At 38.4% G+C, this 11,061-nt stretch overlaps 1 protein-coding gene across 1 annotated transcript; it reads left to right on the plus strand.

The window, feature by feature from the left end:
- Positions 1 to 700: 700 nt before the first annotated feature.
- VPS26A (vacuolar protein sorting 26 homolog A (S. pombe)) lies at positions 701 to 9,510 on the plus strand (the record flags this gene model as incomplete). Its single annotated transcript, XM_010291113.1, has 8 exons — positions 701 to 850; positions 2,552 to 2,627; positions 5,094 to 5,250; positions 5,768 to 5,932; positions 6,400 to 6,506; positions 7,584 to 7,652; positions 8,192 to 8,334; positions 9,194 to 9,510. Coding segments are annotated over 8 exons (981 nt in total), but the record flags the coding sequence as incomplete, so codon positions are not given.
- Positions 9,511 to 11,061: the final 1,551 nt, after the last annotated feature.

Here is an 11,061-nt window from a genome sequence, read left to right on the forward strand (position 1 = left end):
AGCGCTGTCTTCATTTGCTAAGAGAACTATGGGGCTTAGGAAGAGGCAGCAAACGGAAGTCCCTATTCCCCTTCACCAACCTGGGGGATGCTCTAAGCCTTGTATTATACAACCCTTGTTGTTGTTTCTTTGCACCATACTTTGCTCTGTTATTCCTCCTTCTGATCATCCTTGTTACTGCTGTTGATGCAGTAAGTTATAGTGGGTATAAAGCAATACATAGTTTTTGGCATAATATCGGAAATCCTAAACAAGATGGAATAAATTTGTTAATAAAATTTTTTTTTTGAAGTGTAGTTTGAAAATGATTAATTTTTTCTAAAGTGAAATCAGTGGTTGGAAAATTTGCAGTGACAGAAACCAAAGTTGTGTTTGGTTTTAAAACAAACAGTAACATTTTAAATATTCGTTAGTATTGTAGTGTAGTGGTAATAATGATAATGACACTGTGGGTTTTTTTATGAACATTATATTTTGTGAGAGCTGTTGCTGCTTGTTGCTGACCTGATTTCAACTATTTGCTAGATGAACTGTCTTCTGTCATCGCTGTTTCTTGGGTCTCTAATACATAATGGCTTTGAAACTTCATGGAAGCACAGATGTTTTTCTCCCAGTGTATAGTATACAGCTGCAACTAAACACCACATTTAAAATGGAGTGTTCGCTGTGTAGTAACTTAATCTAATTCTTGTTATTTCAGAGTTTTCTTGGAGGCTTTTTCAGTCCTGATTGTGAGATTAATGTTATTCTTAATGATGCTGAAACACGAAAAACAGCAGAAATCAAAACAGAAGATGGTAAAGTAGAAAAGCATTTTCTCTTCTATGATGGAGAATCTGTTTCGGGAAAGGTAATTTTTTTTTTCAAGTGACTATATTCTGTACTGATTCTGGTATGCAGATGTATATAGGAAGTTAAATGAAAAACTGATACAAGCAAGAGCTGCAATTTCAGCTTGTGTTGTTATTCAAAGAGGAAGCAGTGTGTGGTCATTTATCAGTTGCCTGAATGACTACGGTTAAAACTGAATGTTTTGAACAGTAGGTGTTTATTTCTTTACAGTCATCTTGTATTTATGAATAAGCTTTTTGTGTAGCCATATGCAATCCTATCATTGTGTCTGACAAGAAAACTGTTCCCAACTGGATCCCTTGGCTTCCCCTTCCCCTTGAACTCCAAAATCCACAACCTGACACATGTAACAGTAATTTTTGGCTGGTGCAGCAAACCTGCTTTGCATGCCCTGAAGCTAAGGCTTATGTTTCATACCCTGAAGTGGTTTCTGGAATTGCATCAGAGGAGCAACATACTAAGTTCAGCTGGCCGCTGAGTCAACAAGAGGAGTTCTTCTTGGAAAAAACATGAAGTTGAGATTGCTAGAGGGATTCCTCTACTTTTGGTATTGCACTTAGGAGCTCCTTGCCATCACTCTGGTTTTACTGGAGCTATTCTCATTCTCTGAATATTTCTGTTACGATTTGCTTTTCCTCCAAGAAACTTGAGCTAGGTATTGGGTTCTGAGACTAACTTTTAAATACCTACTTTGATCTTGACCAACCTGTTGTCGCTGGGTATCTTCCTGCTCTTAAGATATCTTTCCATGCTAAGATCTTTCTTCTCTAGAAAGATCCTTTCATGGATGTGAAACTCTGACAAGATGGGCCGCAAAGTCAGGAAACTGAGGGCACTAGTGTTTGTATGTTCACTGGCCTGAGCATTTCTTGCTGAGCCATGCCTGAGTTGCCTGATGGGTTTTGGCTAACACAAGCACAGTGGGGTGAGGAGGTTTGGAAGACCACTAATTTACTGGACAACTTCCCCCTACCTCTCTCCTTTTCAGTGCAGATTATGCAAGTATTGTCCTACTTGGATATCAATGAGGTACTGGATTTTAAGGTACAGGAATTTCTCTGGACATCACTACCCCATAAGGAAACATATATGCTTAATATTTACATGTTTCCATAGAAAATAACCTTATGGTTTTCTTGTGAAGCAAGGTCTGATAGTGGGAATCAAATTCACAAATGCAGATCTTGATAGTAGGTTTCATTATCTGTTATTTTTCATTGACTTCTTTAACACCAGTACTTAGCTATCTGCTGAGGAAGGGACTTAAGTCACTTGAATTGAAAGGAATGCATCTCATGGCAGTTCTTTTTTGGGCTTCCAAATGTGACTATCAGAAGATGCTTTGAAGTTGTCTACCTTCAAAGATGGCAAGGGAGTCACAACTGGCTTATGCGAATTCTACTGAAGCTCTGCCTTAGATTCTTAATTCTGGGACTTGAAGGTTTTAAGCTTACCTACTAAATTCAGTCTCGTGGATGATTAAGTTTTTCTTAAATGCTTTAGTAGCACCTGGGTAATGCTTAATTTCATAATCAGCTGTTTGATTTGGTTGCCTTCAAGGTCAGATAGTGCTGTTGAGAAGAGGTCTCTTGTTTTCATAGGCACGTAGTAATGTAGTGTCCTTTTTTACTAAGATCATGTATTAGAGTGAAAGTGTTGAAAAGTTTTAACTGGTGTGGTTTTTTTTTTGCCTTGGTAGGTGAAAGTCTCCTTTAAGCAGCATGGGAAGAGACTAGAGCACCAAGGAATTAGAATTGAATTTGTAGGACAAATTGGTGAGTTTTGAAGCTATAAAAGGGATGTTAGGTACGTGGGGTTTATGAAACTTTGCACTTGCAACCGTCAGCAGTTTGGCTCCAAGATTGCAACCTGATCGGGTTAGTGGATGACAAGTGCCAAAGGAAGATTATATTCTACTCATTTTAACGCAAGTCATGTACTAATTTGTGCTAGTCAGAAAATTGTTGGGAGGGAAGATACATACATGTGAGGGAGAACTGGGATGGTAAGTATCCCATCTGTCTCAGACCGGTTAAGAGTTTAAGAACCACTGGTGACTTCTAAAAACTAAACTTGTGACCGTGGTACGCGTGGTTTCTGCTTCATATACTTCAGACTATTAATTTTTAACTTAACACATGTCTTCCCTCTTGACTATAAATGATGAATGACCCTGATGTAAAAAAGTGAAATAAAAGCACTTTTTTTTTTTTCCTGCTTGTGCCTTGTTTTGCATGTATTTTAGGTTCCAAGCCAAAATATCAGGTGTTACCTACTGTGCCAGACTTCTTAATTCTGGTCTTTAATTCTGGTTCTGCATAGAAAAGAAATGATAGGGCAGCCTATAGGAAAACGCTTCTAAAATAACTCTTTTGTTGTTGGTTTTCTAAAACATAGTTTAATACTGTTAACATAAAATACTATTGAAGCTTCAGAGGGTCTGTGCTTTTTAGCAAGATAATGTGGTATTGACATTAAAAACGTAATTTCCTTATAACTGTATCTAAGCCTGGTTAGATTTGAACTGTAAAGAATCTTGATCATGTCTAACTTCTTACCACTCAGGGTAACCTCTGCACCCATAGGCTGATGCTAAAATTCCTTCCTTCTGTTAGAGAGCTGTTTGCATTATTGTCCCCCTTGGAAGTAAATCTTCATGTTTCAGCTTCATACAATTGACTTTGATTAGAATTTCCCAAGTTCTCTATTTCTGATCAATCAGTAGGCTCTGAATCCTACGTCTGAACTGTTATGTAGCAGGTATGACTGAGTTCTGACACCTGCTGCTTCATACTTTGAAGTTTTTATCAGTGGAGCTGTAAAAGCAAACTTTTGGAGTAAAGCAGCAGTATGATGGGAACGAGGCATTTAGAGATAGGGGAAAAAATCAAGCTCACGTATGTCAGCTTCACTTAGTCTGTTGTCCTCTAATAGCTGTACAGGCTGTTTGTTCTTCATCTACTCTGCATAAATTTTATTCTCTGAATGACTGTAATTTGATGTAGTGTTACTTGAATTTTGTGTGTTTCTGGAACTTTCTGTTGTGCTACCATTTAGAAATCTTCAGAGTTATGCAGAAGTGGTTTAAGCTGCTGCTTTTTGTACTTGTCCGTGTTTTCTTTCATCCTTTCAAGTTCTAATATGGTAATACAAAAAGCATCCCAGTGTGATCTGTCTCTGCACTACTTGGAGACTAACTCCAGCTGCATGTCAAAGACATATTTTAAACCAGCCCTTCAGAATACAACTTTTCCGACTGGCACAAGAAGTATTGGATATGCAACACTAAATATATTTTATATTATATAGATACTTGTCATAGCAAACAAAGTACACCTTAGATAATTAGTAGTTGTATTAGAAAATAAGCAGTTACTAGTTAGTGTCAGTTTTGGCAAAATTGGCAATGATAAACTGTGGAGCTGCTGTGTTTAGTTAATTTTTTTTTTTCTTTTCTGCAAAGCTTCAGTCTGTGTAAAACCAGCTACCACTAATGTTCTTAGCTGATATTGTCAGTTGTGAATTGTAGAGAAGCTTCTCTTTATATACTGAAGTGTTTGGATTTTTGTATGGTAATGTTAATTTTTTTCTATCTTTCTAAGTTCTTATCTTGGTGAGAATTGCATGACATAGATGTAGGGGTGAATAACAATGACACTGGTCTGGGGAGATACTGTTGCTGTAAACCTGGTGCATCTATGCTTATGTATTAAGAACTTGTTTCTAAATGACTGATTATGACCAGTGGTCATAATAAGCCATTTGATTGTAGACTAGTAGTAATAATAAACCATTCGATAGATGTTGTTAATCTGTAGGAGACCAGTTGGGATCATTGGCCTGTCCTAAATGAGCCAGTCTTGATGTTGCTTAGGTTTTTGTCCTTTCAGCAATAAATGCTGGAAGCCAAAATCGGGCAATGCTAATTACAGAGAATGCAAGGCAAAGAAGTACTTATTAAAGCTAGCTAAACTGTCATTAAAAAAAGATGCCATACTAGTGAAGCTTCATTTATGTGTTCTGTTCATGGCAGTTAGCTCTTTAGGAGTCTTTACTGTAAGTTGCTGAAACTGCAGGTAACTTTGGAAAACTGGATAAAACAGTTGGTCAAATAAATGTAATTTAAATCAAATTAATTGCTTTTGTTTTCCTCTCCCACCTGTTCCTGCCAAATTAGAGACAGCTTTGTTTGCTGAAAATAAACACTGAAACATGTTTTCCTTTAAATTCCTCAACTTTAGAACTCTTCAATGACAAAAGCAATACCCATGAATTTGTAAACTTAGTGAAAGAACTGGCCTTACCTGGAGAACTGACCCAAAGCAGAAGCTATGACTTTGAATTCATGCAGGTTGAGAAGCCATATGAATCCTACATTGGTGCCAACGTCAGACTGAGGTTTGTAACTGTTAAGCCTTCTCTGTCCTCCTCCGCTGCAGGAAATCCATGATTTATCACTCATGCTGCCCGTTCCCCCTGCTTCCTCATTTTGGATTTAAAATCAGACAAGTAACAGCCAGTAGCTAGTGTGCCTTGATTGGAGTTGTTGAGATCATGTTATAATGTAGCCTTTTCTATTTTATTTGGAATTGCTTAGTGTTGGTTGCATAGGTAAAATTCTTCTTCAATCAAGTGAAGACAGTCCATGTCTCTTCTTAAAATAAAAAAAAACCCCACAAACAAAAAAACCCAACCCCAAATCCAAACCAACAAATCCCTCCCCCAGCCAAGCAAAACACCCCGCACATTTCTATGTATAAGTGTTTTGTCTTGTATTTTGGTGGTGTCGTCTTTTCTGCTTAGTCTTAAGAGAATGTATTCTTGTTTTTCGAAGAATACCTGTACTTCAGAACATAAGGGCTTTTACATATGCAATTCTGAGTAATTATGGCTAACTTGGTGGCTTTCTTCCTAGGTATTTTCTAAAAGTGACAATAGTGAGACGGCTGTCAGACTTGGTGAAAGATTATGATCTGATTGTTCACCAGCTTGCTACTTACCCAGATGTAAACAACTCCATTAAAATGGAAGTAGGCATTGAAGACTGTCTTCATATAGAGTTTGAATACAATAAGTCAAAGTAAGTGTCACTTAGAACAAAACACATTCAAGTAAATAACTTGGAATAAAAAGGTAGAGTATGTAATATTTGATGAGCAACCTGGCATCTGGAGACTTAAAATGTAAAGCAACATGTTCAATGATTATTTTGTTGAGCTGTTTGGTTACTAATTAGCCAATGGCCTTTTTTGAGGAATACTTGTCTGTTCTGCCTTCAGGACTAATAGGAAGGTCACTAGCAAATATTTAAGACTTGTTTTCTGCATTTATGCTTTTTCTATATAACAGTAGTATTCCCCTTACTAATACTGCAATGATGGAAAGGTGATAATTGCACTGGTCTGGCTGAGATGCTTAGCTCAGTGGGCAAGTAAGCTCTAAGTCATTAACAGGCAGATAAGGTAACTGCCTGTATAACATGTATTCAAGAAGCTGTACAAGTTGTGTTTACTCTTTAATGAAAACCCCCACTCTCTTCTTTTAAAGGTATCACTTAAAGGATGTGATTGTTGGAAAAATTTATTTCCTCTTAGTGAGAATAAAAATTCAGCACATGGAGTTGCAGCTGATCAAAAAGGAGATCACCGGAATTGGTAAGAGAAAGTCCAGAAGAAATGGCAACTTGTATGCTGGTTGAGCCTTATGCAAACCTTGCAGCTTTGGCTAAACCAATGTTCCATGTGCTTCTTTCTCCTTGGTGTTTGACTACCATTTGCATTTTGTGCTTTGGTAATCATACTTAGTAGTCAACCTTGTCAGTCTGTAGCATTGCTCTGGGATTGTGACTGTTGGGCTAGCTTCACAAACGTGAACCATTTTAAATGGAACTTGGGCATAAATACACAGCAGCTTAATCAGCCTTGGTAGATAATGAACAAGAGAAAAGGTATAAAATGCATCCTGAAGACCCCCTTGTTTCTGCAGAGATTAGCTGGTAAAGTGGGCTTGGTAAAGATTAGCATGAATCTGTCATGTTCTAGAAATGTGTCATTTTCAGTCAGCCTAAAACTGATATGATGGAAATATCAAGAGGCTTTGAAGCAGAAACAACTTGATTATTGCAGATCAGGCTTGTACACACTGGAAGTAGGAAGGCAGCAAGAGGCTCTGGATCACAACTTTATTCCCCAGTGGCTGGGGCCCTAGTGAGCTGCTTGTGTGGAGAATGAGAAAGCCTCCATAGCAATAAAGGAAGGGCAGAAAGCTCTACTTCATTCTTTGCTTTAGTGACTAAATTAGGTATTCTTGTTTCTTCATCCTAGGCTGTGGAGGAAGGCGGCTCTTGTGCTGGGTGATAGCCCTTCAGGTTTCTAGTCCCATCATGGCATAGCAGTATCTGTCATTGGCACTGCCCACCAAACAGAACTGTTTCACAAGTCCTATGCTGCATGCTTGTCCCTTATTTAAAGCCTGTGTAGCCAGGGCTCCTTTGAAGTGCTGGCTACTGCCTCTTCTGTGGCAGCGTGGGGAGGAGAGAGCAAGAATTAGATGCTCTGCCTGGGAAAGGGTTTTGCTTGCTTTAGCTGTTTGTAACTTATATGCAAGACAAAGGCAAAAAGTGCAGTGTTGTGTAATTTTAATAGTGCAGGGTAGAAATTGCTGTGATAAAGCTTTGTAACAGTGTTTAAAACTGAAGTTTATGTTCTCACGGCAAAAACTTGTTTCACTAGGACCCAGTACCACAACAGAGACTGAAACCATTGCAAAATATGAAATAATGGATGGTGCACCAGTTAAAGGTAAATAACTATGCTTGTTTTAAAAGGTAAACATTTTGATTTAAAACTATATTTAAAAAAAAATCTGGAGAAGACTTGTATAACTTTTTCTTGGAGAAACCACACTTCTCCTTAGGTTGCTGAAATGATAGTAGATTTTCCTATTGAAAGCAGAAATTTGTATTGACTTGGGGCATTTCACTTGGGATCCTAGTAATTCTTACCCTTATTTACCATTGGAAATTCTATGACTGAACTTTTTATCACTTCAAACCTGAGTCCATGGTGTAAACGAGCTCTAGAGAGTTCAAGATACTGATCCTTTTGTCTTGTCTGGCTACCATGCTTCCACTGAGAAAGTGTTCCCACTTTTGATTTCACACTTGCCTCTGTGCTCAGTGTTACGTTTGTGATGTTTTTTGTGTGTGTCTTTTTTTCTTCTTTAACCAAGGGAGGGACACAGACAGTGCTTGGGGAAACTGCCTTTATTTTGCATATCTTCTGAAACTGCATTAATGACATCTGGTTTTAAGGAACTAATTGAAACTTTCTTTTTTAAGGTGAATCGATTCCTATAAGACTGTTTTTAGCAGGCTATGACCCAACTCCAACAATGAGGGATGTGAACAAAAAATTTTCAGTGAGGTACTTCTTAAATCTAGTGCTTGTGGATGAGGAAGACAGACGATACTTCAAACAGCAGGTATGATTTATAAGAATGTCTTTGCATAATTATCTGGCCTGTTGTACATGCTGCTTTGAATGTTCAGCACATTAGAAGCCACCTGTGCTTTATGTATGGCATAAGCATTTCTGCTGGTGAGTGTATTGGACGCTGTATAGAAGATGTTACCTTGCAAAAGGGAGTTAAGGGGGATGAGGGATACTATTTCAGTAAGGATAGGACGCTCAGTGCCATAGAACAAACTTGCATTGTGACATCCAGACAAAAATGAACTACAGGTGCATTTGTTTGCTTGCTTTCTTAAATTACTGCAGCTAGATTTCTCCTCCCAGCACTAGCCCAGGTTCAAAATTGCAAAACTGTGATAAGGGCTAAGACATTTGACTGAAAACCTAAAAAACGTTGAGGTCTTGCTGAGGAAATGAATAGCCAAAAGGGTCACTGGAATGAAGCTATGTGGGTTAGATCAGAATCTTCCTTTTAAAGAACAGACAAGGCATATGGTTAAACGTGGACAACAAAAGGTAACTGGAGCATACAGTGGCTATGATGTGCTTTGGATTTTGAGAAAAGGAGGAAGAAAAACTTCTTGAACCCTTCAATACTCTCAAAGTTGCTAGTAGGATTGTTAAGGAAGAGGTGACTGCTCAAGATTTGATTAAGGTAAGTGTTCAGGCAGTAACTAAATATGTAAATGTAATTGTGTTGTCTTTCTGTTACTTTACATATGTACTGCACTGTTCTGTAAGTAATGGGGATGCATTTTTTGTGACACTCTTTTCCCCCAAAAAGTCTTTGCCTATGGGGAACTTAAGATACTTGATGCTGCTGGCTTAATGGTAAATGGTGTTTTAAAAGTGTTTGCTTCCTCAAATAGGAAATAATTTTATGGAGAAAAGCTCCCGAGAAGTTGAGGAAACAACGAACAAACTTTCACCAGCAATTTGAATCTCCAGAATCACAAGCATCTGCTGAGCAACCTGAAATGTGAACTGGTATAAGGTGAAAAACTTTGCGATGCTTCAGCAGGTTAACGATGGCAGCAGCCTGTGGGAAAAGAAGGCCAAAATTCCCATTACAACTGTCTTCCTTCATCTTGCAGTGCTGCATTTACCATACTACTAAAGCGTTCTTCAGTTAAACATTCAAGTATGTATATACATTTAAAATAAAGTGCTTTCTCAAACACTGGAACTTTCTTAAGCTACTATTTTATACTGCACATTTACTTTTATTTGATAATGTTATATGCACTTAGATATGCATAAGCTTAAATCTAGTTATTTCCATGCATGGTAGGCTGGTAAATTTGATTTTTTGCTGATCACCTATACAGTATAGACTAAAGCATTTCCCTTCTGTTATGTTTATTGCATGTTTCTTTCCAATGTTGCTTATTTGCATTTGTTTTGAAACTACAGTAAGATACAATTGACTAAATCACACTAAAAATCAAGGTTTATGGTGAATTTGTCCTAAGACTAATTCCTGTGTTTAGACAGGGTTTAACTGAAACTGCATGTCGGTGCACTATGACTGTGACAACTGTGGAGCCATCAGATACCTTAGCAAGGTTTCTAAGAAGCTTTGAATCTGTCAGTAGCAAAGAATGTTAGGAAGCATCTTTGCCCTCCCTCCCTCAACTCTCTCTTTACCGTACTTCTCTAACCCTACCGTGCGAGTCACTCTTGACTGTGGGGGTTTGTTGCCCAGTAACTAGTGACTGTAGAGATGTTGTCATGATTTCACCTTCAGGTGGTAAGCAGGTAAAGTATTTGAACATAATTATCTCTTATTGATGAAATAAATGCTGGCAACCATATTGATTATTTTGCAAATCCATGAAACTACGTGGTTCCTCCTGGCTTCATGCTTCCACTGCCTTCACAGTCTTGTCTCCTCGCTGTCCTGACATGAGGGGCAAAATGTCCTCGAAGGACATAGTCCTCCCAGTCCATCTGGGCCTGTTATGAGGGCAAACAAGCTTTTTGTGGTCTCCTGGAAAGGTATTTTGAAGCCAGGCAAGCCCTGAAACTGTTAGAAGCTTGTCTGGCACAGCAGATTGTTTGTCTTAATCATCTCTTATGCATTTAGTGTTTGAAGAAATAGCTTAAAGGAGTTAGCCTTCATCTATTCATAACTGAGCATGTAGTCTGTTATCAGACGCGTGGCTTGGGCATAAAACGAAGCCTGCTGTGTGGAAGGCTACTTGCGCTTGTAGTTCACTTTGGCCTTTAAGCCAAGACTTCTCAACTCTGGTGCAAGTGTCATTGGTAACCTTACTTTATGAGTAAGTAAATAACTGAATTACCTTTCTGTAAGAACTGTTTTATTACTGTGGCACTTTGATAAAGCAAAGACTCTGTGTACTTTATGCTAGGATACTTCTAATGCGGCTATCTTTGAAGGAGAGCAAATTTAACTCACTCATGTAAGTGCCTGTTCAGAAATTTAAAGAATAAAGTAAAAAGCCAAATATTTTCATGGTCACTTGCATGTTGTAATCTGGAAATTATTCCGAGAGATTTTGAAAACTTGATTGTATTTAACCAGCCTCAGATTGTGCAACCATGTATAATAAACGGGAAACATACTGAGCTGCTCTCTGAATTATTAAAATAGCTGTATTCTCACTAACGTCTGCGTCGTCTTTGTTGATTGGCTCTGCCCTTTGCTTCAGGGACAGGGGGACGGAGGCGCCCGGCCGCGGCGGCGTCGCTGACGGCATTTCTGCCTTGTAGCCCC

The sequence above is a fragment of the Phaethon lepturus genome, unplaced genomic scaffold (genome assembly GCF_000687285.1).
Source record: "Phaethon lepturus isolate BGI_N335 unplaced genomic scaffold, ASM68728v1 scaffold50507, whole genome shotgun sequence".
Classification (NCBI taxonomy): domain Eukaryota; kingdom Metazoa; phylum Chordata; class Aves; order Phaethontiformes; family Phaethontidae; genus Phaethon; species Phaethon lepturus.